We start from the raw sequence: 25,178 nt of genomic DNA, 5'->3' as shown, positions 1-25,178 counted from the left end.
TTACTGTTTAAGTAACTGTATTAACTCTCTTGAAGCCTAGAAATAAAAAGCTCGCTACACAATGATTTTGAAAATGGCGCAAGCACACAGAAAGATTTTAATGTTCGTCGAGATGAGTCCGTGTGATAGTCCCAATAAAAATTCAAAACTGGACAAAAAGTCCCTGACCCCTTTCAAAAAGGTGCGACGCAAGAATTGGAAACAAGAAGCGGCCTACAAGGTGAAGAAATGTGCCCAACAAAGTGCAACTAACTAAACACAAGATTCTTTCATAACTAGTGTGGTACAGGGAAAAGCCAGGAGGTGTCCAATGTCGGTGAAAGGTTTATCCCAAAGCGCTTTGCGCGGGAGGATATTGAATTCAACTTGAAGTACATTGGCCAGCGAGAGGAGCGGGATATTCTGGAAACGGTGAGAACAGAATATTCGACTACACTCTTGATATTTTCATTTAATTCTAATGTCCAGGGTGTGACATTGACGGCTAGCTACTGGCTGCAGAGCGGCTTTATAGCCAATATCAATAGCACATTTGGGATCCAGGAGCGGCGCCTGCTTCAGTTTAGCATTCAGCAAAGGAACCGATCCATGGTGGTGGAGTGTGACTCTGCGGACTCGGACTGGCCATGTAATCCTCGTGCGCGACCCCATGCCATTCAGAATGCCACCCATGAGATGCCCGGAATTTGCAGTCCCGTCGATTACAACTTAATGGACTGGTCGTCCGGCGGCATGGTAGCTATGTCTTCCGGCCAGGACATCATGTTGTGGCGAAACCTGGACGAAAGTACCATGGTGTTTAGTGTCGAGTCGCCCACTTCCCTCAAGTTCTCGCCGGACGGCAAATACCTGGCCATCGGCTGCATGGATAGGAACTACCCAGGTATACCAACCTATCACCTCACCCTAACATAATGTTCCTTGATTGTCCTCTTTCATCAAAGTCCTTGACCTCTGGGAGGTGAGGTCGCCGATGGAGTTCTTAGTCTCTTATCGAAAGTTGTTATTTAAGTCCATGGGCTGCATAAGTTGCATTGAATGGTCTCACGACGGCAAGGAACTCACTTGTGGTACCTACTGCGGACTGATCCTCTTACTGGCCATGCCCAATTTAAGAACGCTAAAGAGTTTCCGCGAGCACCGTCACAAGGTAAACAAAATCAAGTTCGATCCCACCCGAAAGTATTTTGCGTCCAGCGATACGGATGGCCAAATTTTCATCTTTGATGCCGTGTTGAAAATTCGCCTTTTGAAACTTGGCGGCAGAGAAATAATCTTCGATTGGCATCCCTGGACCGGTGAGGACTTGGCTGTAGGTAAGTCAAAGGCAGTTAATTCACTAATATTAATAAAAACAGTATCTTACAATTTAGCAGAAATCAAAAATTGATGATTCATTTAGTAGATACAAAAATAATTAATAGTATATGAAATTCATTAAATATCAAATATTTTGCTTTCCAGCGGAGCGGTGTCCAGCCTCTATTTTTATTTTCAACATCCCACGCCGACAATTTGTGGCCTCATACAGGCGCAGGGATGACAGGATAGTAATCAAGACAGTCACATTTAGCAAGATCACGGGCGAGCTGCTGGTTAACGTTATAAGGCGTGGTGGGAATTTACTTGACTACACATGTTTATTAATTTAAGTAAATTTGATTTCGGTATCTGCAGATGATGATTCGGACTTCGCGGTGTTTGAAATTCTGGTGCTGGCCTCCTTAAACCGAGTTGTTGACTTGTTGTCCCACCAGGAACGCGGCACTCTTTTCCTGATGTGGAGTCCAGATGGAACCAACATTGCCACGGGCGGCCTAGATGATACCTTTTCCATGTGGAACTTCTTTCCCACCCACAAGCGAAAGGCCATACTCCGAAAACAAGCGCAACAGGCCAAGGACAAATGCAGCTCCTTGAGCCTGTATAAAGGGATTCGGTGATCAGTTTAGAGATTTTATTCGTGTACGTGTCTGTCTTTTGTTTAAACCAATTGTGCTTTTCATTATTTATTCAATTCATATTCCTTCCATAAAAATTCCATTGGATTTAACTTAAGCGTTGTTTACTCTAAAATGAACATAAGAAAATGGGCCTCTTCACCCAAATCAAAGGTAAGGAAGTAAAATTCCATTGTTCACCTTGGTTACAGTATTGAAATTTGGTAACTAATCACTAGGCTAGAGGTATGTAATGATTTTCGTAAAAGACATCCTCCTCTCAATAGTCGTCTTGACTGGGCCTTGAATTGGCGATCGGGGAGTGCCACTCCTGCTGGAAGAGGTACTCCGCACAGGCTTCGGCTTCCTCGCGACGTTTTTGGAGAAGATGGGGCTGAATGACATAGCGATGGGTGGTGTAGACGAGAGCGGTGGATCCGATACCAATGGCCATCAGACCGACAGTCGTTGTGGCGAATCTTTTGAGGCCGTTAATGAAACTCATCTGGGGGTAAGAAGAAATTGAAATTGTTTAAATAAATCCAGATTTAATTTAGGTGTATTCTAACTTTGTGGAACCACTGGGTTCAGCTGCTGGCTCGCTATCCGTTTTCTTATCGGTTTTGAACTTCAATATCAGTGGCTGCCAAATGTAAATACCGCCCAGGACCCCAATTGCCGTGACCACCATTAACTGCGGAACTGTGACACCTCGCGGACGACGAATTTGCATGGCACGTGCTTGGACTCTGTCTATTTAATTACTATTTAACATAAAATGCACAACCTTCTTTTACCGGCTGCTGTTACATCAACGCACCTTCACTATGAGATTTGGCTTTGGATCAGCTGTTGGCAACTCTTGCTGACCAACACTGGTTCCTGTCCGATGTTGCCAGATATCCAGTCGCATAACTTTAGCTTATTTAAAATTACAATTTTATTCAAAAGCTATTAATATTTGTCAGAATTGAGTCTTTGAAGCGGACGTAAAAAATAACATATTAGAAAAACCATACGCAAACAAAATTTCATTGGGCAGAATATTTTTTTCCACGGAAATTGGAAAACTTTTCTCAATTGGAAAAAATTTAAAAGAACCATTTTTTTTCGGAACGAGCCGGATCGTCGCACGACTTATCATATAGCTCCCATAGGAAAAAAAGGTATAACATTGTTGCTTTTAATTTGTTGTTTGTTCTTTGGGATATACGCATATAGTATAAGCGAGTGAGAGAAGGACCTTAAAATGATCATTCAAATAAGGAAATTATTTAATAAGCAATCGTATGTTGAGATTGGAGAAAGGATGTCCGTTTTTACCAAGAAGTCAGGAAAGCGTAAGGATTGCATAAAAGAATATTGTCAACCCTTAGATCTACTCAACATACATACATATATCAAAGTTAAGGATAAGAAGAATTTTGTCATTCTATATAAAACAGGAACAAATTTCTTAAAGTTAAACATTAAACATTAAACATGTGCCAATAATTAAATTCGTTACTGTACATACCACATGTAATAACTATTTCTAATTAAATTGTTTAAAAAAAACAGTTAAATATAAATTCCTCTCAGTGCAAGTAAACCTAATGCCATCCCGTTTGTTCCATCCACTTCTCTTTCCTTCCATTATCATCTCTTCTTCAGACAACAATGACGTAGGCCGTGCGTTGCCATTTGGGAGTCCCAACAAAATCCACATACGCACAGCCACGGCAACGCCAAAGTCGACTGCGACTGCGGCAGAGGGGAGGCGAGAGCGGCTTGAAGCTGGTTTTTAAAATGGCTTGTCCGCTCAGTCCCGTCAGTCACTCTCTTTTGGAACGGCGCTTTCAACGGTTATCGCTCGCCGGAGCCCTCCCGATTCTCGCTCCCCACCGAAGCCCCGCATTTAACTGTTGCTTTGCTGCGGATAAGAAGCGCAAAGCAAACGGCAAAGAAAGATCAATACGAAGAAGCAAGTAAAGCAATGACGAAGATGGGCGGAAATTTGGCAATGATGCTGCTATTGCTGTTTTTAAGCGAGTTTGCCTCCGGAAATTGCAACTCCATACCGACGACTACGACGCCCCAGGGCGTTTTTGAAACCCGCACAGACAAGCTGCCCAGTGTGGCTGCTCCCCTTCCGTCCAGTGGCAGTGGAGTGGGTATCTACGATGACATAGACACCTTTGTGCCCTTCAGGAGCGACTCGCACGATCCCTTCTCATGGCACTTGCTCAAAACGGTGCTCCAAAACGAGACGGCCCCTAAAAATGTGATCATCTCACCGTTTTCCGTAAAATTAGTTCTGGCCTTGCTGGCCGAGGCGGCCGGAGCCGGAACCCAGACCCAACTGGAGCTGGCCAACACTCAGACTGACATCCGGTCGCAAAACAACGTTAGGGAGTTCTACCGCAAGACCCTAAACTCTTTTAAAAAGGAGAACCAGCTACATGAGACGCTCAGTGTGCGCACTAAGCTTTTCACGGATAGCTTTATTGAGACGCAACAGAAGTTCACGGCCACGCTAAAGCATTTCTACGACAGCGAAATAGAGGCCCTAGACTTCACCAATGCGGAGGCTGCGGCTGATGCCATCAACGCCTGGGCCGCCAACATCACCCAGGGCAGACTCCAACAACTAGTGGCACCGGACAATGTACGCAGCAGCGTAATGCTGCTGACCAATCTTATCTATTTCAATGGGTTGTGGCGCCGGCAGTTTGTAAACACTTTCCAAGGCGCCTTCTTCCGCAGCAAGGAAGATCAGTCGCGGGCGGAGTACATGGAACAGACCGACTACTTTTTCTACACCAACTCGGAGAAGCTAAAGGCACAGATTCTGCGTCTGCCCTACAAGGGGAAGAACTCTATGTTCGTGCTGCTACCGTATGCACTGAATGGTATTCATGACTTGGTCCAGAACCTCGAGAACGACGAGCTAAAGGGTGCCCAGTGGGCCATGGAGGAGGTAAAGGTGAAGGTAACGCTCCCCAAATTCCACTTTGACTACCAGCAGAACCTCAAAGAGACGCTTCGCAGCCTAGGAGTGCGCGAAATCTTCGAGGATAGCGCCTCGCTTCCGGGATTGACTCGCGGAGCCGATGTCGCAGGGAAGGTAAAAGTTTCTAACATCCTGCAGAAGGCCGGAATTAATGTCAATGAGAAGGGAACCGAGGCCTACGCCGCCACAGTCGTTGAGATCGAAAACAAGTTCGGCGGCAGCACCACAATTGAAGAATTCAACGTGAACCGGCCATTCGTGTTCTTCATCGAGGAGGAGTCCACCGGAAACATACTGTTTGCCGGAAAAGTCCACACTCCCACCACGCAGAACTAATTACCTAACGCGGTTTTATCTTAAAATATGCAATAAAAATATAAAGAAAACAGAGTGGGTGGTCTAGCTTTTAATATGGCTATATAACCAAGACAGCACTAACTAAGCAGCTGAAACAAACAATAATTTGTGGTTACTTTTTTAAAAACTATTAAATATTAAAAACTGTCATAAAACTTGTAAAAACTAAAAGTTCTCTTTACGAATTTATATTACCGTACTTTTAAAAGACTAACATTTCCTTCTCAAGCCCTAACAAAAATTCGAAACCTCTATTAGAATGCTCTTGACCCGCTTTTAATAATCGCTCGTTCGTTCGATTTCCCCTGCCGAGTTCAATTCCATCTGTACCCCATTTCATTCCAGTGGCTGATAAAGTCACTGGTAATGTCGTTGTTTGTTTTTTTTTTTTTATAATTTATGCCTCGCCTCTGGCGTACCTTGAACAATTGAAAGCAAAAAAAGTGAGAGATGCAAATACATTCTGCCACTGGGAATGTCCCACGTACGTAATATTTGCGATATCCATTGGAAGATCAATGGATAAACGTTCAGTCAGCAAATAGAACCTATGACTCAGGGGACTGCGAAGTTGTATGGAAAATCAGCAAATTAATTTCTGCTGATGTTTTGCACAAACGATAAAAACAGTTAGGCTAGAGAATTTAGGGAGATCTTAAAGGCAATTAATTGGTTAAGCTGTTTAGGCTTTTAAAAAAACTACAAGTTTGACCATCTAATAAAAAATGTGGTTAACATAGAGATTATATTAAAGATACCATCATTCATTACTTTTTTATCGTTTACTTTTAAATGAAGTTTTTGAGCCCACAAATTAGTTGGACCAGATATAAAAAAAGTTGACAAAATATTTTTTCATTTTTGTTCCAACGGCAGCTATATGATATGGTTGCCCGATTTTTATACCCTTGCAGAGGATATTATAATTGCAGTCAAAAGATTGCAACACAAAGTGCACATTTCTGACCCTATAAAGTATACATATATATTCTTTATCAGCATCAGCAGGCGAAATACAGTTTTACTTTTTTAAAAATTGGACAACATTATCATATAGCTTCCATAGAAATAACCGGGAAAAGGGAATAAAAAATGCATCCTTCGTTTCTTATTAATATATACCCATATATTCCAAGACGTTTAAGAATCGGACGACTATATATAGCTGCCATAATAACGATCGGAAACCGACCTAGCTTCATTGTTTAATGTTTAATTTTTCTAACAGCTGCAAGGGCATATAAACTTTGTCTTATTATTATTAAGTCATCCAATTCCGACGATTGCACGTATTATAGTGCAATAGAAAGAATACTTTTGGGCAAGTTTCATAATGCGAAGAAACCGACTGACTGACAGATGGAAGGATGGACATGGTTAGCTCGACTGGTTATTTGTTAAAAAACTCATATTTTAGTCTTAAATTTTTTGTTTGTATATGTTTGGAAATTCTTAAATATGAATTCTCTTATCTTTCTGATAAAAAATATAGCACATCCTTAGAGTTTTTGTGAAAATGAATCAACAGATAAGCGCCCGAGACTTGTGCGAGTGCAGTCATGAAAACCAGTTTACAAATATTACGTGAAAGTTTTCATTAAGGTGCATATTTGCTCTGCTCTCGAGTCATGAGCAAGACTGTCTGACTCAGACCGAAAGTAAATACTAAGAAAAGAGGTCCGATTAACCCTCTTTTACATTGTTAAAAAAGGTTGATAAGAAGTAAAAAAATTAAAACTAATTCATATAGAACAATATATAAAAATACAATTTTAAAAATTATCCTTATAAGCTCTTCACAACTAATATATAGTAAACACTCAAGATCGCTATCCTACAGATCCAGATCCCCACCGCTTTAGTTAATAGTCACACTAATGGTGTCCTAAAATCTTAGCCTATAACGTATTTTCCGATCTATATTCTTAAGCCACTTACCTCCGACATTGGGCAGCATTGTAATTGCTGATTGAGCCTGCATCTGAGACTTGCTGAAGGAGTTGTTCTGATGGCGAATATGAGGTTGTTGTGTCTGTTGTTGCTGGGACTGTTGATAGTGCTGCTTGTATTGCGTTGGAAAGTGAAGCTGGCTGGGCTCAAAAGTTTGGAAATGTTGGTTTTCAGCGAATCGCATGTTAGCATCAGCAGAAGGACGTCGATTGTTTGAATGAGATTGCTGATGGTGCTGTCCAGTCATGAGGTGACTAAAAGCTTGGCTATTGCCACCGCCCGAGATCAAGGCTTGGAGCAGTGCATTCGAGGCGGCATCCGGTCGGGCCTGGCGTTGCTGCTCACGGTTTAGTTGTGGCTGCTGAGCCTGATGCTTGCCACCACCATTAATCAACTTGGAGGTCTGTTCCTCCATCTTGCGCTTCATCACAGCATTTCGCATTATGACATTGGCATGGGCCTGCAAATCCTCCTGAGACAGTTGCTGCGGCGCCAGTGACTGTGGATTATGCTGCTGCTGCTGCCTTGCGGCCAATGTCTGCTGGACAATGGCCAGGTTGTGGAGATTTTGTAGTTGGCTGGCAATTACCGTGCTGGAGAGCATGTCCAGTTGGTGTTTGTGCTGCTGTTGCTGCTGCTGGGTGTTGGTGAACTGCAGAACAGCCGTGATTGCTTCGCGATCCATGTCGGTCAAACGTGGGTTGGCCAACTGCACAAGCAGTCCGTGCTTAGAAATTTCCCCTAAAAGAAAGACCAAATGTTTAACCGAGAGTTACAAGCATTCCGTAATTAGAAAGGACATAGCCGACCTTGCCCGGGAAAGTTCCGTCAAAACATAAGTTAGATAAATATTTTCCCACACATTATTATTAAATGCAAGCTAATTCACAAGCCAATATGGTTTTCTAGTTTTTCCTTTTTTCAATATTGTGGCACCTCTTTAAAAATAATGGCTTTTTATTACTCACTCGATTCTTCAATACCCAAATTGGGTTGAATATAAATTTCTCCACGCGATAAACTATTATCTACTATCCCTGATTTAAAATATTTAAAAAATCTACTTGTATAATTTTCGGAAAGGTAATTCTGCTATACCATTTATAAACCTTTCCAGAGGGTATTATAGTTTAAGTCAAAAGTTTGCAATGTAGTGGAGGGCACATTTCTGATCCGTCTGTCCGTTCGTTTTAATGTAAACTAGTCTATCAGTTTTATAAAATATATATGTGCTATATGATATCTTTCATAGGAACAATCGGAAAAAAGGAAATACAATTATAACATCTTTGTTTCCTAAAATACTTCTATACTCAGGGATTGGTCGGAAGATCAGAAATTGACACAAATCTACAATATGTTTGCATGGTTTTCATACGGGTTTTGTTGTTGATCAAAATTGCTCTTCTATTTTACAATTGTTTTTTTTATAGGTGCATCCCCCGCGCATTGCCCTATTTTAGCTTTAAGGTTATATAAACTTTGGTTGGCAAACTTTGCTTCTTATCTTGTTATGTGTAGTCTCTCCCAGACTTTGTTTTGGAAAATACAATAACCATATTTATTTTTTTTGAACCATCGTCCTGAAACTCAATAGAGGTTTTTCGGGCAATGTTAAACTATTTTGAATTCCTTTGGAAGTTCTGTGTTTGAAATAAGACATCCAGATTATTATTCAATAAGATCTTATATGTAAGAAATGTAATTTTTTCGCATTAAGTGTTTCTTTAGCTTACCTTTGGTCAGCCGGAGAAGGAGCAATTGAGTGTCAGCCCGTCCTAGGATCGCCTTAAGCTGCAGACCCGCCAAAAAGGCAGTCTGTTGCTGTTGCTGCTGGATTATGACGTGTTGCTTTTGTTGCTGCTGCTGGTACTGTTGCTGTTGCATAATGAAGTTAGAAATAGCATCGCTGCCTACCGCCGACGGTTGAGGTTGGACTTTTTGCTGTGGCTTAGTCGTACTGAGAGAGCCAATTAGCTTTTGAAAGTTATCAGACTGCTTTGTGGCAGAATCGACCGCAGTAGTCAGCGAGTTTCGACGCCATTTTGCCTCCAACTGATCCACCGACGGCATCTGACTCATGTGTCCCAACTGTTTGGGCACCGGATTTTTGGCTTGACAATGGTTTATTGCCTGCTTAAAAAAGTCGTTCAGCGAAGACGACGAGGTATTCCTCTCACGGGTGAAGAATGACATAAATTTAGAATTACTATTATTTGTATTTGTTTGCTGTTGCATTTGCTGTGGCTGCGTTTGTGGCGGGTGATTTTTATAATTTCCACTCTCATAATTCTGCTGGTTTTGATTAAACTTATCAAACTGAAACGAACGGACACTGCCTGAGCGTTTGTCATCTTTAAGCAAATGGTGATCGGCGGCCAGAACCTTGTTAATGCTGTCGACATTCTGATTATTGTTTGAATCGCTCTTGGGCATATATTTATTGCGGCTAATGGGCTCTGGATGCATCACTTTGTACTTATTTTGGTCAACCTAAAGAAAATTAACATTACGAAGTTTGTTATTTATTTTGCCATGAAGTAAATTTGATGCATTGCTAACCTTATGTTTTTGCGCCTCTCTCTCCTTTTCGCCAACTCCGGGATGTTTACAGCTTTCTTTGAACATTTTCTCCTCGTCCTCGTCGAAGCCGCACAACTCTATAGTGTCCAGCCTCGAGGTGGGACCACAACTGAACCACTCCGGTTCCTCGCTTTGGTTCCTGTAGCGCCGGTGATGCCTATCCTCAACGTCCCGAGACTTTGGTTTAGATACAACAAGGAATCCGGACATTACGCGCTTCACGTAATTTTCGTTCGCACGGCTCAGATCCTCGCTGGACTCGTTTGACTGCAACGTTTCGTTCTCGGAGCGATTATTAGACATTCCAATGACGGGGGTGTTCGGTCGCCCTTGGGTCTGGCCCATGGGATTACTGCTGATCTCGCCATTGTCAAAGAATTGCAGAACCGTCATGTTACTGCTGTTCTGGGGTTTCGGATTGAGCTCTTCCATCTGCGGCTTACCATTGTGGTATGATGGCATGGAATGGTAATCGCCGTCGCTGTAACGCCACTTTGAATGATTAAAGCGACCGCTACCAATGCGTCTTTGGTTAACAATGGCCGGATCCTGTTGTTAAAATTAAATTTAAATTAACTCTTGTTTTTAAACATCTCTATAATAACCCTAATACATCTAGGATCAGTTTTCAATTAATCAATTAATTTATACTCATTAAATATGATCTGGTTAAGTAAAATTAATGACTTATTTTACTTTATTTACTTTAATTTTAATTTATATTAATTCTTGTGCAGTTCAAATTTGTCGAGTGCATATATATGTACATATGTATGTACATATGTATGTTAGACGTCTATGATCTATAACCTTTTGACGTTAAGGCGTTGCTCAAGCTTCAGTGAAGATACTTAAAAAATATTACTTTGTTGAAAAAAATCGTTATTTTTCCAACCTCTACCTTTTATCTCGTTGAAATAAGAGAGTCAAGCAGTATGTTAACGAGCTGGAGTAGGCTGTCATAAAGAGCATCTACATATGTATTTTAAAAAAACCGTATACGGCAGAAAAATTAAATAGGAATTAACATTTGTAGGTGGTACTATGTGGTAAGGTAAATAAAATAAGAAATAATTAAAAATTCGAATTTCTTCCACAAATATAATAAAACTTCGAGCTAATTAATTTCTGTCTAAAAAATTTATTAAATTAATTATAGGTGTTTATAAATTTATCATAAAACCTCCATCTCTATAGTCATTTTATCGACCTTTTCACATCCCCAATCGCCAACAAAGTAGCTCGCACATCACAGACTAACACATTCACAAACCCATATCAGCACGGACAGCTGAGTGGGAGAGATAAAGCTTATAAAAAACATTTCAACTAAAAGGCGGAATGCGTGCTAAACTAAACGGTCGCCCGCAGAGCGTGCGAGAGCCAAAGAGCGGGGGAGAGCGAACGCCAGAATGCAAGGGAAATAGCGCGCTTTCCAAAGCGAAGAACTCAGCCTGGGCTCTACGAATTTGAGTGCTGGAATTGGCATAGGAATTGGAATTGGAAAAGCAATAGCTACCGTAATCGCAACTCGACAGGTTGACATTGCGCTGTCCCGTGAATTCGGTTGGATGCGGAGCAGAGACCATAACTGTAAACAGTAGTCATAATCCGATCGGAGTGATACGAGTGCCAGACTTTTGACACGATGCAGTTTGTGGCCAGTGGTAAGTGAAGCGGCGAACATGGGAAAGCACAAAAGGTTCAATAGGAATATTTTTTAAAGCCATTCGAACATGTGCTTAGGTATTATATGTTTTTAAAATTTCTAAACATTAGTTCAAATACCTAATTGATTATTTAATAGAGTATTCTAACACTCAACAATTGATGGAAAAGCCATATAAAACTGTTTCACATTTTTAAATACATATGTATATCAGCCAAACAACTAAAACAAAAATAAACAAAAAATGTTAAAAACTAAACATTTAATGTTTATGATGTATAAGTTTCAAGTAAAGTACCGTGTCCTATTAAGAACCTTTTGCATGATTTAATTACTTTTATTTTAGTACAATTTATAAAAATGGACTGCTTTTCTGTTTTTTTAAAGAAAACACAAAATACATATTTTAAAATATCCTCTAGCTATAGTTGTTATTGTGCACTCATTTAAAAACTACAACATTTATCTAACACAGCTGCTAATACCATTTAATAAACGTAATTTCACAGAACATCCCCACCGACGTCTAAATCCCTTAACCGGGCAGTGGGTTTTGGTGTGCCCACATCGCACCCAACGCCCCTGGTCCGGTCAGCAGGAGAAGCCAGAGAAAAACGAGCTGCCCGAATTCGATCCTACCAATCCCCTTTGCCCCGGAGTCACCCGCCCCAATGGAATTGTAAAATTAAATGGCTAAATCCTCTGCAATTTTCTAATGTCTATGTAAAATTATTAGGAAACTCCAGCCTACAAAAGCACCTATGTGTTCGAGAATGACTTTCCGGCCCTGGTGGAGGTAGTGCCAATTCCTCCCAACAGCGATGATCCTCTGTTCCAAATAGCTCCCGCCCGTGGTAACTGCCGAGTGATGTGCTTCCATCCCAAATCGAATCTCACCTTGCCCACAATGAGCGCAGCGGATATTGTCGTTGTTATCGACGAGTAAGTTTCAGGTTTATGGCTTTTATCAAAGGTGAACGTGATAAATTGCATTTTTATATGTATCTTTGCTTATCTAGATGGATCAGCCAGTTCAACGAGCTGAGTGCGAAGTACGCCTGGGTGCAGATATTCGAGAACAAGGGAGCCGCCATGGGCTGCTCCAATCCCCATCCGCACTGCCAGATCTGGTCATGCTCGTTCTTACCGTCGGAACCGCAGCTGAAGCAGGAGCGTCTCCGCACCTATTACACCACCAATGAGCGACCCATGCTGGCCGATTACGTAGACCGGGAGCTGCAGCGCCAGGAGCGGATCGTGATCGAAAATCCTGACTGGCTGGTGGTGGTGCCCTTCTGGGCCACTTGGCCCTTCGAAACCATGCTTATTTCACGAAACAACAACAAGCGGATCAACGATCTAACACTGGAACAGCGCCAGAACCTGGCGGTCACCATCAAGGAGCTGACCACCAAGTATGACAACCTGTTCCAGTGTTCGTTTCCCTACTCGATGGGCTGGCACGGAGCACCGACTGGGCCAGAGCATGCACATGCATCCAGTGCTCACTGGACCCTGCACGCCATTTATTATCCGCCCCTCCTGCGATCAGCCACTGTGCGCAAGTTTATGGTGGGATTTGAGCTACTGGCCATGTCCCAGCGGGATCTAACTCCTGAGCAGGCGGCTCTGCGGTTGCGGGAGGTCGATGGAAAGTGTCATTACACGGAGAAGTGATTTCGTTTAAGTAAACTATCAACATCACCGCCATATGGAGCAGTTCGTGGCGGTTGGTATAAAATGTAATAAAAAAACGGTCAATTGCCAATGTTTATGAAGGCCTACCGTTGTAATTACTTAATAGTTACTTGCAATCACTTGTAAATATATTCCTAAATAATGAATTGACTGTAGCGAAAGCCCATGAAATGATCAGGATGATTGGCAAAGACCCCTAAAGGTCAGGCATTGCAATCATCGATTTATCAGATAAGCCAGGGAGTAAAGCAACTTTGTGTTACGTAATACACAGTTGCAATCAAAACAATATAGCAAGACAAATGAAAATCGTGTCCCCGATTCTTTGCATATGTATATACAGAAAAAAACGAGAACGGAAGCTAGCTTCGGCAAGCTTAAGTTTTAATGCCCTTGTAGATTTTTCAAAAATAAAACCCATTTTCGCCTTCTCGCGAGGAGAGCGCAAATTGCGATTTGACAAAAAATTCAAGAATCAATCTTTTAGCCATCGCGAAATATGAGCATTTAACCGAATAGTCCAGCGATTTTGATCAAATCTCGAGGGATAGATCCTTAATACTATCGAGGACGGAAGCTAACTTCGGCAAGCAGAAGTTTTCATACACAGCGCCAAATTAAATTTGACGTAATTATATAAAAAAAGATTACCTAAAAGTAACCAATTTAATTTTTAAATGGCAGCTGTAGTATATAGTTGTCTGATTGGGAAGAACTTTAACCCTGAGCAAGGTATACAAAAATAAATTATATTTGCATAGTTTCATGTCAATAGCTTTTATACTGCAAAGATGTCATATAACAAGAAAGGAAAGCTAACTTCGGGCGGAGCCGAAGTTGAAATACCCTTGCAGAATATTCTGCAAATTATATTCTCCAAAATTATTCATATGATGCATTCTTAATACTCATAAAAAATCCCAACTTCCTAACTTTAAAAACACCAAAGTTATGGCATTTCCAATCGTTCAGTTATATGGCAGCTATAGAATATAGTCGGCCGATCCTTGAAATTTGATATGTCGGATTGATTGGGCAAAAATAAAACCCATAGAAAGTCCCAACTTCCTAACTTTACAAACACCAAAGTTATGGCATTTCCGATCAATCAGTTATATAGCAGCTATAGGATATAGTCGGCCGATCCTTATGAAATTTGGTAGGTCGTATTGATTGGCCAAATATAAAACCCATAGAAAGTCCCAACTTCCTAACTTAACAAACAGCAGAGTTATGGCATTTCCGATTAATCAGTTATATGGCAGCTATAGGATATAGTCGGCCGATCCCGGCCGTTCCGACTTATATACTGCGTGCAAAGGAAAGAAGGGTGTGTGCGAAGTTTGAATTCGATATCTTTAAAACTGAGAGACTAGTTCGCGTAGAAACAGACAGACGGACAGACAGACGGAAATGGCTATATCAACTCAGGAGGTGATCCTGATCAAGAATATATATACTTTATAGGGTCGGAGATGTCTCCTTCACTGCGTTGCACACTTTTGACCAAAATTATAATACCCTCTGCAAGGGTATAAAAATAGAAACAAGAAAGGAAAGCTAACTTCGGGCGGAGCCGAAGTTGATATACCCTTGCAGAATACTCTGTAAATTATATTCTCCAAAATTATTCATATAATGCATTCTTAATACTCAAAAAAATCCCAACTTCCTAACTTTACAAACACGAAAGTTATGGCATTTCCGATCAATCAGTTATATGGCAGCTATAGGATATAGTCGGCCGATCCTTATGAAATTTGGTAGGTCGGATTGATTGGCCAAATATAAAACCCATAGAAAATCCCAACTTCCTAACTTTACAAACACGAAAGTTATGGCATTTCCGATCAATCAGTTATATGGCAGCTATAGGATATAGTCGGCCGATCCTTATGAAATTTGGTGAGTCGGATTGATTGGCCAAATATAAAACCCATAGAAAATCTCAACTTCCTAACTTTACAAACACGAAAGTTATGGCATTTCCGATCAATCAGTTATATGGCAGCTATAGGATATAGTCGGCCGATCCCGGCCGTTCCGACTTATATACTGCGTGCAAAGGAAAGAAGGGTGTGTGCAAAGTTTCAATTCGATAGCTTTAAAACTGAGAGACTAGTTTGCGTAGAAACAGACAGACGGACAGACAGACGGACAGACGGACATGGCTATATCAACTCAGGAGGTGATCCTGATCAAGAATATATATACCTTATAGGGTCGGAGACGTCTCCTTCACTGCGTTGCACACTTTTGACCAAAATTATAATACCCTCTGCAAGGGTATAAAAAGGGATATTTTCACAGCTTTTAACAATTACTAACAATTACTTAAGAACACTGACAAATATCCTGAAAAACATAAAATTGGGACCGATTTCACCCTATTATTCCTTTGGGAGCTATAGGATATAGACGTCTGATCAGTACGCCCTTTTACCCTGACTAAGTTGGCATAAAAATATAAGACTTGCAAAGATTCATGTCAATAGCTCATATACTGCGCGAAATATCCTGAAAAGTATACAATTTTAAGCGATTTCACCTTATTGTTTCTATGGGAGCTATAGGATATAGACGTCCGATCAGCACGCGCTTTCACCCTGATCAAGGTATGCATTAAAAAATAAGATTAATTTTACACTGCACGAAATATCATAAATTCTTGCACGTTATATCCGATTGTTCCTATGGGAGCTATAGGATATAGACGTCCACATGTTTTAGGACGACTGTGGAAGTTTCAGATCGCTAGCTTTTAAACTGAGCTCGCAAACGGTATTTACACAGACAGACGGACATGGCTATATAGACTCCCCTATTGATCCGGATCAAGAATATATATCATTTATAGTCAACCGATTTTTATCAACTCTCTATACTGAGAAGACCAATAAACCTCATTTTGGGCATAAGCCAGCAATTTATACTCAAATTAAAAAAAAAAAAAAACAAATTTAACATTTTGAACCCAAGGCAGCTATAGAATATAGACGTCCGATCTCCGTCATTTTTTGACTAAATCTACGTACACATACAAAATACGATTGCGAATGTTTAAAATCTCATGCTTTTAAACTAAGCTCGCAAACGGTATAGACACAGTCATTTAGACGGTCATGGCTATATCAAATCGGCACGCTGATCAGGAAAATATATACTTTATAAGTATAAATGTCTCCTTCAAACGCGTTACAAACTTCTGATCAATATTATAATATCCTCTGCAATAATATAAATAGGAACGAGCCGGATCGGGTGACTATATCATATGGTCAAATAGTTGCCATAGATTTTAATTTTTGTATTTTCCTTTAGGAGCTATATGATATACATGTCCGACTTTAATTTAATCAAACCCGTAAATCCATAGTATTTAAATATTACCACCCACAGAACAGAAAAAACATTAAAAACAACAAAGTCATACTTTCTTATATTTTTTTCCGGTTGTTCCTACCGGAGCTATATGATATAGTCGCCCGATCCGGCTTATATACTACCAGCAATAGAAAGACAATTTTTGGGAAAGTTTCAACCAGATAGCTTTAAATCTGAGGGGCAAGTTTGCGTAAAAACGGACGGACGGAGGGACAGACAGGCAGAATTAGATCGACTCTCCTGGTGATGCTGATCAAGAATACATATGTATACTTTATATTGTCGGAAATGTCTGCTTCACTGCGTTGCAATCTTTTGACTAAAATTATAATACATTTGCGACAAATGTTCCGACCGTTTCTATGGGAGCAATATAGATAATAGATTTTTCTAAATTTTTAATCGGAATTCTGAAATTAAAAAAATAATTTATCGTATGTATGATTAAAAGCAATAAAGATATAATTTTTTAAATTACTCTTTAAGTTTGTTTCTATGTTTATATATTGTTCCGAATTATATACTGCAATAAGATACATTTTTGGAATAAAGCTTTTTAAACTGGGAGACTACTTTGCATAAAAACGGACGGACAGACGGATAGTTGGACATGGCTAGATCGATTCTTCCCTGCGTTTTGCATTTTCGACACAAATTGTAATACCCTTTGCAGGAATTTTTGTTTATTGAATTTCGAACAAAGAAACCTCTATCATCCACCATTAGGCAAAAGAGGAACCGAAATTAAAAATTCAGTGCTCACCTGGAACTCGGTTTGCGGCTGCGGTGGCTGGCTCTGGATGATGGACTCGTCGCTGATCAACTGTTTGTTTTTGTTCTTGTAGAACGCAGGCATACACTCATTGTTGTTCATGTTCGAGCTGTTGGTGCTGGAGCGAGCCCGGAATCTTGTTCCATCCGAGGTGCGCCAGAGATTCATACGCCGAAGCCGGACCTCCAGTTCAATATCATCGCATGTGGCGATGCGGGGCATAACAAAGCTTTCCTTAGACCTATGCATCAGGGCGTTAAACATCTCGTTGCGAATGTCCAGTAGGTGGGAGCGCGTATAGTTCTTGACCGGCTTGCTACAGACCATTGGAGCGGCAGGATAGCGTACCGCCTTGGGCGCCCGCAGACTTCCTGGTTTGTTGGTCGCACTTATGAGAGGACGCTTCTGCTGCACCTGACGCGGCTGTTCTTCCGGCACAGTGTCCTTGCTGGCCTGTTGCTTCTTTGGCGAGTCGTGCTCCAAGTCACAGCTAACGGCCGTGCACGACAACATACTGGTGGGCTGGGTGTATGGCGTGGATGCCCGGGCCGAGAGCACTTGAAGCGCCAGGCCCTCGTCCTCATGCGGCTGCTTCGAGGACCCATACATCGGTATGGCTTCTCGGGAAGTGGTTGGGAGAATACGATTCTGCTTGGCCAGCAAGTGGGCGATCTTAAGACGCCTTTCTAGCTGCATAATCACGGCGGGCTTTTTGGTTTTGGGATGCAAAATTAGAGCCATGGACATGGATGCCATTATCGGGCCAACGCCTATTTTCTCCGGGCTTGAACGTCTGGGTAACATTTCTATGGCCTCCACTTCCTTGTGCTTAATGAACCGAGAAAACTTTGTGGCAAAATAAAAACCACATTTAAAAAATTATATGATATGTATAAGTATAAGATCGACCTGTAAACTGTTCAAACTTAATGACAAATGTAACGACCATCCCCGAAATTGCAAACTAAGTTTTAAAGTGGCCCATTTATCATACCTGTTCCTGTCTTTTCGAATGTTTACTAGACTATGATATGCACAAATATTAATATTTCGTCGATTTACATATACATTGATTAAAAAACCAATAAGTTAAAAACCGCATTTTTTAATACGTAGAATAAGAGTGGAGTTTTTCCATCTAAAACGGGCCACCCATTTTTAAAATAAAAACAAGGAAGGAAGCAAACTTCGGCAAGCCGAAGTTTATATACCCTTGCAGCTGTTAGTCGTCCGTTCGTCGTTTATTAAACTAAGATGGTATTTCCGAAATTGATTAAAAAAATACTATATTTTAGAGTATATTGATATATGTATAATAACAAAATTGTAATTTAATTTCCCTTTTTCCTTATTGTTCCTATGGGAGCAATATAATATAGTTGGCCAATCCGACCCGTTTCGACTTACATATATACTACATGCAACAGAAAGAAGACTTTTTGCAAAGATTCATCCAAATAGCTTTAAAACTGTGAGACTAGTTAGCATAAAGGCGGGCAGATAGATGCTGATCACGAATATTTAGATTTTATAGGGTCGAAATTTTGCCCTTCACAGCGTTGCAAACGTTTGACTAAAATTAAAATACCTTCTGCAAAGGTATACAAATTTTAAAAGCTGCTTCTCAGAGCGGTTCTAACGTCCCGTCCAAGTAGGAGAGAAAACGGTTTTAGTAGAAAACTTTACGGCAAACTACACAAGCGCAATGTGTTACATGAGGACAGATAAGTGCAAGTAAAACTTTTGATGACGTGTTGTACTTGTCTACAGGTTTTCTTTGCCCTGAATAGGCATCAATAGAATTTGCATATGTATTTAACCCCAAATCTCTAGCTCCTATAGCTTTCGAGATCTCGACATTCATAGAACAGACTGACGAAAATACATGTCTTCATCATAAATAATTTTGAACGAGTAAAAGGAATAAAAACAAATTTTAATTTTCAAAAATACTTTGCCTACTTTACGCAGATTGTTCAAACTTAAAACGATTTTGATCAAGAAAGGAGGAAAACTTCAGCAAGCCGAAGTTTTTATATTACAAACAACAATGAAGCTATGTCGATTTTGGGCTGCAGAGCTTTTTTAAGTATAAAGGAAACAATCATTATCGATACTTTGTATATCTAATACTTTAGAAAACTTAAAAAACAAAATTAACGTATTCTTTTTAATATAAAGGTTACTATTACATTTGATTTGTAACTGCAAGGGTTTATTAACGACGGCTTTACCAATTAAGCATTCCTTCTTATTTTATGACATATATTTAAAAAAAGGTATCACGGTTAGAATGCGTACCTTTATTAAAAAAAAACAACGATGTTATGTATGTCCATATTCCTATTATAATCGTAATAATTTCATATTATTATTTTGCGATCTTCCCTAAAGATATTGTCGTCCAACTATTATAAAAATAAAATCGGATTTTATAAATCGTAACTTACTATATAGTATACATATATATATAGAAGGGCAGACCGATATAAACAGACCGACTTCACTGTTAATGGTGATCAACAATAATATTCAGTTTATAGAGTCAAAAATGTATCCTTCCTTGCGTTATAAACTTTTTTGTATACTCTCTGAAAGGGTATGAAATGTATATCCACTTTAAATGAAACTTATTTTTGATATCGGCGGACTATATATAAGCAAACATAGTCTGATCAAACCCACGTTACTTTCCTGTTTTTACTAGAAGGGTTAATTAATTGTGAAGTACTTGGGTAACAAATTAATATAGGAAAGGGCTTGTATTTGATGCCTACCTCGGGGCTGGTTTTCTGCACTCGCTTTTTTGCCTCCAGCTTGGTAATAGCCTTCTCCAACGCGTCTTTCAGCTTAAATGCTGGCAGCTTAAGGTAGCCCAGTCCTGTAGCCAGGAAGGCGTTGGCCGGCAACGGTGGTGGTGGGGGCGGGGCACAGGGATCCTCCCACTTTTCGGAGTTCGTCTCGTCGTCGTCGTGCTCCAGATGAGCGGTAAGAGCGGTGGCCTTGGATGCCGGTGGAGCTTGAACGGGAGTCGGGGGCGGAGGTGGCGGCGGGTACTCAAACTGGGCCTTTTCTCCGGGAGTCACCACTTCCTCACCGTGGTCCATCCTGGCAGGAAGCGAGAGGTAGTGACTAGGTGCCTGATCCGTTGCATCCGCAGTGGTGGCAATTTTCAGGGCGCCAGCGCCATTTTCTTGCTTAGCTTCAGCCATTTGCATTGGGTTTTTGCTGTGTAAACTGCCAGTTAATTCGATCCCCGCCTCTTTAAAATGGTTCATACTCACGTATATAAATGGTTTTGTGATTAAAAATTAAAACGAACACTTTTGATCGGGTCGAAAATTTAAACTATGCAAAAGAACGAAATCACGTTTAACACAAGTTCGATCCAATGATCCGTTATTCAGCTTTGGTACGATGAGGACAGGAACAGAGCAAAATACCGAAAAAATACCAGAACGAATAGTGGGAGAGAAAAGAGGAGTATGCGATCAGTGTTGTTGACAGTTGCTTAATAGATTTAAGAGTTGACTAATGGAAACATATCCACTCAATTTAAAAGCCACTTTTTTACTGCTTAAATTGTACAAGAGTAAAGCTTAAAGTAAAAAAAAACAGTCGAGTTGACAAGACAATAATACAGTGTTGGTAGACAGGAGAAAAAGGAGATAGCCATGAACATGGAATAATGTAGCTAAAAACATAGCCAAAACCCGTTATTATTTAAATAGGAGTAGCATAGGAAACTAGTGATGGGCAAAATACACAGGCCGAAAAGCAAAAAATTGAACTATTCCTATTTGGGGTGCCATCCACACTGCAGTCGCGTTATGGTTTTATCGAGTTAAAGGCAAATCCTACATTTATTTAAATAGGTAAGTATAGAAAAAAATATTTGAAGTTTTTGCAAAGTTTTCTGAAGTTTAAAGAAATAATTGAATAATGGACACATTTTTGCCTTTATTCTGATACTATGACCATGAGCAGAGCTGCTTACGCAAAATTCCTTTTGAGCTGAATCCTCAAATTAATTTGTTAAATGATTTTACTTAAGCAAAAAAGAATATATGCTAATAAATATAAAAAGGTGGTTAATCAAAGGGTCACTAAATATCAGAAAATTAAATAGAAAAATTTTCATAAATTAAAAAAACAACACCGTTGAACTCAAAAATTGTAACTTATCTGCAGCAAAGGGCGTTCTGAAGTACCTTTACAAGGCATTTAAATTTAACAGTTTTTTTTTTAATTTACCATTCATATTTTGGTAGTTTAAAGTTCATATTCAAGATATTTAAAAAATGGTTATTTGTTACATCGAAATTAAAAAGAACCCACATCAAAACAACTACATATTTTATAGAAACCCAATTTCATTTTGATTCCAAAAAAAATATTTATTTCAAACAAAACTTTGTAAATAAAGAAAGTTTATAAATAGGTGTAATACAATATGTATTATGTAAATCTATTTTGTAATTTAATCAATATTTTATATACCAGTTTTGCACGTCCGGCCATATTTTGTAGTGAGATTGATGTGTCCGCTCTTGAACAGTAGCGGAGCTGGTTTAACAATTTTATTTAAAAGCTTTATTAAAATTAAAAAGTTTGAGATTACGTAATTTAAAAAAGATGCTGCAAATTAATTTTGTTTGAACATTTAAATTTGTATATCTTGTTCCAATTGTAAAACATTTATTACTATTTCGATAACAGTTCAATTGCAAGCAGTGTACAGTGAATCGATATTTGTGACTGCTCACGACATGCACCGATTGAAAAAATTTTGAACATATCGATGGTATCGAATACACATCGATTTTTGTTCCAGATCTACTACACAAGCCTGGCGAAAAAGTGGTGAAAAACTGAAAAAAATTGAGGACGATCGATTCTATAATTGGTACTTTGCTAAGTCGAAGTACACCTACGACTTTATTCTTGCCAACCGGATGGCTGCCTAAGGTAAGTTCCTGTTGCGTTCCTTACTACTTGCAGGGTAAACAAATCGAAACCTAACCTCAATGTGCCGTATTTTCCGCAGACGAGGAACTTCGGGAAAAGGTAATAACAAAAAGACCCCAAAATGACCCAATATCTACCGCCAAATTTGCTGGCGCTGTTTGCGGCTCGGGATCCCATACCGTTTATGCCGCCGGTGGACAAGTTGCCGCACGAGAAGAAATCTCGCGGCTACCTAGGAGTGGCCAAGTTCATGGCCGATTTTGAGGACCCCAAGGACACGCCGCTGCCGAAAACGGTGGAGACGCGCCAGGAGCGACTGGAGCGGCGCCGTCGTGAGAAGGCCGAGCAGGTAGCCTACAAGCTGGAGCGAGAGATCGCACTTTGGGATCCCACCGAGATCAAGAATGCCACGGAGGACCCGTTCCGCACGTTGTTCATTGCCCGCATAAACTACGACACCTCTGAGTCCAAATTGCGTCGAGAGTTTGAGTTTTACGGGCCCATCAAGAAGATTGTTCTGATCCACGACCAGGAGTCAGGTAAACCTAAGGGCTACGCCTTCATTGAGTACGAGCACGAGCGGGACATGCACGCCGCCTACAAGCACGCCGACGGTAAGAAGATCGACAGCAAGCGTGTCCTGGTTGATGTGGAACGCGCTCGCACGGTCAAGGGCTGGCTGCCTCGTCGTCTTGGCGGTGGTCTGGGCGGTACGCGTCGTGGCGGCAACGACGTCAACATCAAGCACTCCGGTCGGGAGGACAACGAGCGGGAGCGCGAGCGCTACCGGCTGGAGCGAGAGCGCGAGGATCGTGAAGGTCCTGGCCGTGGCGGAGCCGGCTCTAATGGGCTGGAGGCACGGTCTGGACGCGGTTTCGGTGCGGAGCGACGCCGTTCCCGCTCCAGGGAGCGACGCGACCGGGAACGAGATCGAGGTCGCGGCGCTGTAGCCAGCACTGGTCGGTCGCGAAGCCGTTCCCGCGAGCGCAGAAAACGGCGAGCTGGCAGCCGGGAGCGGTACGCCGAGTTCGACCGCAGGGATCGGCGCGACAGGGAACGCGAACGGGATCGCGATCGGGAGCGTGAGAAAAAGAAGAAGCGATCCAAATCTCGCGAACGGGAATCCTCTAGGGAGCGGCGAGAACGGAAGCGAGAGCGAAGGGATCGCGAACGTGGAACCGGAGTTGGTGGCGATGTCAAAGAGCGCAAGCCCGACTTCCGCGACATGGACGTCATTAAAATCAAGGAGGAGCCCATTGACGATGGCTATCCAACGTTCGACTACCAGAACACGGCCATCAAGCGGGAGATCGACGACGAGAATGAGGAGAAGTACCGGCCGCCGCCTGCGCATCACAATATGTTCAGTGTGCCGCCGCCACCCATTCTGGGGCGTGGCAATGCCAATCCGAATCCCAATCCCGACAATGGCCAGCAGAGCTCCAGCGACCAGAGCTGGTGGCGTCAATAGAGAGAGTCCTGGAGCCATCTTTAAAGGCTAATAATTGTAGAAATCAGCCGTCTGCGGGTCGGAACTATTTATTCAATCGACTCGAGGCGCAGCAATCCTGGAGAGAATAACCATAGCAATCCACGGTTCCATTTTACACAGCAAATTTTAAGGTACAGCTTGGAAAGACGCCAGGCAGAACAACATTATTAAAACCCAGACCGCTAAACGCAGAATTCACTAATGTGTGCGTAGCTTAAATCATTTAAATTTATAAGTAACTCTTAACAAATGAATATGAAAGAAAAGTAAGTAAAATAAAGCTAGCCCTACATGTGTTTATTTCCCCACCTTTGGTAAGGGGGTTAAAGGGAATCGGAGAATCAGGAGCTGGAATCCTTTCGGAGTCGAATATGGTATTTTCCCATGGTGGTTCCTGGGATTTTCTTACTCACTTAACTTAAGCTCAACAAACGCATCTTGAACACAAACCTTTGCACTAACCCGTGCCTTTTGTTTTCTCTGTTTTTTTGCAGTTTTCAATCAATTGAAAATCTGACTCTGACTAGTGTGAAAGCAAAGCATAAGTATTAAATCAAAAACGGAAATTAGTTCCGCAAGTATTCGTAGGCAAAGTCCAAGTCCAATATTTCAAGCCCACATCAGGTAATTTGGTCTACGCACAAACCTCACTAATCCATGCGTCTACCGTTCTAGGACCGCTCTAGAATCAAGACAGCTACCGATACTTCCCTCCTCTCCTCCGCTCTGGGTTGCCTGTCGTGGTGTGTAAGTTCAATCGGGCTAAATTTCAAATCCTTCCGAACCGAAAAACCCGGCTATGTAAGTTTCCCCCGGTAAGATTTCTTCGAGTGTAAGGGAGCTTTCCTCTGTTTGGTACACATTGCGAACTGCTCTGATGGTCTGTGGCAATCTACTTATCCATTACGCCTGTAACCAATTTACCATTTCGATCTTTTCATGTACGTTGCGCTGATAGTTATCGTACTGAAGAGGAACCCGCGGCGGAAACTCGCATAGAAAAGAAAACGGCACAAAGGTTTGGTAACTGGAATCGACTGATAAGGTCAAGTCTATCACGGGTCTCAGGTTTCTTCAGCCACTCCTTTAGGTCGTGGACATTGAATTGTGGGGGTTTTTTATTTTTGTATTGATTGGCAGACAGGACCCATGCGACTGATTTTTTAAAGCTATCAAAGATGTTGTTTGGGAGCAAACTTTCGTCCAACCTTCATTACCAAATACCTTCTCATTACCAAATAATAAAGAAATGTGGTTAGGCTGAAATGTTATTTTATTTAGATTCGATCATCTAATAAACACAGCATTTTTTCTTAAAACCCAGAAGAAATTGTTTTACTTTATCAGAAATCTCTGCTCATAATTTATTATTA

At 41.0% G+C, this 25,178-nt stretch overlaps 6 protein-coding genes across 8 annotated transcripts; 4 read left to right on the top strand and 2 right to left on the bottom strand.

Moving 5' to 3' along the window:
- The first annotated feature begins 85 nt into the window (after positions 1-85).
- On the top strand, positions 86-2,053 carry LOC108050354 (protein cortex). The gene is made up of 6 exons (XM_017132010.1): positions 86-220; positions 280-411; positions 469-883; positions 945-1,316; positions 1,465-1,614; positions 1,678-2,053. Exons 1-6 carry the CDS (start codon positions 101-103, stop codon positions 1,941-1,943), a joined length of 1,455 nt encoding a protein of 484 aa, XP_016987499.1. The 5' UTR covers positions 86-100; the 3' UTR covers positions 1,944-2,053.
- On the bottom strand, positions 1,997-2,790 carry LOC108050357. 2 transcript variants are annotated; one of them, XM_017132016.1, is made up of 2 exons: positions 2,728-2,790; positions 1,997-2,445 (listed from the first exon to the last, which is right to left on the bottom strand). In XM_017132016.1, the coding sequence occupies exon 2, from the start codon at positions 2,443-2,445 to the stop codon at positions 2,221-2,223; it is 225 nt and encodes a 74-aa protein (XP_016987505.1). In that variant the 5' UTR covers positions 2,728-2,790; the 3' UTR covers positions 1,997-2,220. The 2 variants fall into 2 exon arrangements, with proteins under 2 accessions (XP_016987505.1, XP_016987504.1); XM_017132015.2 differs by having other exon boundaries at positions 2,510-2,782.
- On the bottom strand, positions 2,334-20,866 carry LOC108050352 (protein cup). Its single transcript, XM_017132009.2, has 7 exons — positions 20,630-20,866; positions 20,123-20,573; positions 17,337-18,191; positions 9,802-10,371; positions 8,976-9,732; positions 7,228-7,980; positions 2,334-2,445 (listed from the first exon to the last, which is right to left on the bottom strand). The coding sequence occupies exons 2-7, from the start codon at positions 20,561-20,563 to the stop codon at positions 2,432-2,434; spliced, it is 3,390 nt and encodes a 1,129-aa protein (XP_016987498.1). The 5' UTR covers positions 20,564-20,573; positions 20,630-20,866; the 3' UTR covers positions 2,334-2,431.
- Positions 3,746-5,322, top strand: LOC108050355 (serine protease inhibitor 27A). The gene has a single exon (XM_017132011.2). The coding sequence runs from the start codon at positions 3,916-3,918 to the stop codon at positions 5,266-5,268; it is 1,353 nt and encodes a 450-aa protein (XP_016987500.1). The 5' UTR covers positions 3,746-3,915; the 3' UTR covers positions 5,269-5,322.
- Positions 11,196-13,335, top strand: LOC108050356 (probable galactose-1-phosphate uridylyltransferase). Of its 2 annotated transcripts, none has more exons than XM_017132012.1 (4): positions 11,196-11,489; positions 12,001-12,170; positions 12,228-12,433; positions 12,511-13,335. In XM_017132012.1, the coding sequence occupies exons 1-4, from the start codon at positions 11,471-11,473 to the stop codon at positions 13,166-13,168; spliced, it is 1,053 nt and encodes a 350-aa protein (XP_016987501.1). In that variant the 5' UTR covers positions 11,196-11,470; the 3' UTR covers positions 13,169-13,335. The 2 variants fall into 2 exon arrangements, with proteins under 2 accessions (XP_016987501.1, XP_016987503.1); XM_017132014.1 differs by lacking the exon at positions 11,196-11,489 and adding an exon at positions 11,500-11,568.
- Positions 20,867-22,158: 1,292 nt separating the features above from the next.
- On the top strand, positions 22,159-24,105 carry LOC108050374 (U1 small nuclear ribonucleoprotein 70 kDa). Its single transcript, XM_017132045.2, has 2 exons — positions 22,159-22,313; positions 22,393-24,105. Exon 2 carries the CDS (start codon positions 22,435-22,437, stop codon positions 23,782-23,784), a length of 1,350 nt encoding a protein of 449 aa, XP_016987534.2. The 5' UTR covers positions 22,159-22,313; positions 22,393-22,434; the 3' UTR covers positions 23,785-24,105.
- Positions 24,106-25,178: the final 1,073 nt, after the last annotated feature.

The sequence above is a fragment of the Drosophila rhopaloa genome, unplaced genomic scaffold (genome assembly GCF_018152115.1).
Source record: "Drosophila rhopaloa isolate 14029-0021.01 unplaced genomic scaffold, ASM1815211v1 contig_2, whole genome shotgun sequence".
NCBI lineage: Eukaryota > Metazoa > Arthropoda > Insecta > Diptera > Drosophilidae > Drosophila > Drosophila rhopaloa.
The sequence above is the reverse complement of the archived record's forward strand: the minus strand, read 5'-3'. Positions and strand labels throughout refer to the sequence as shown.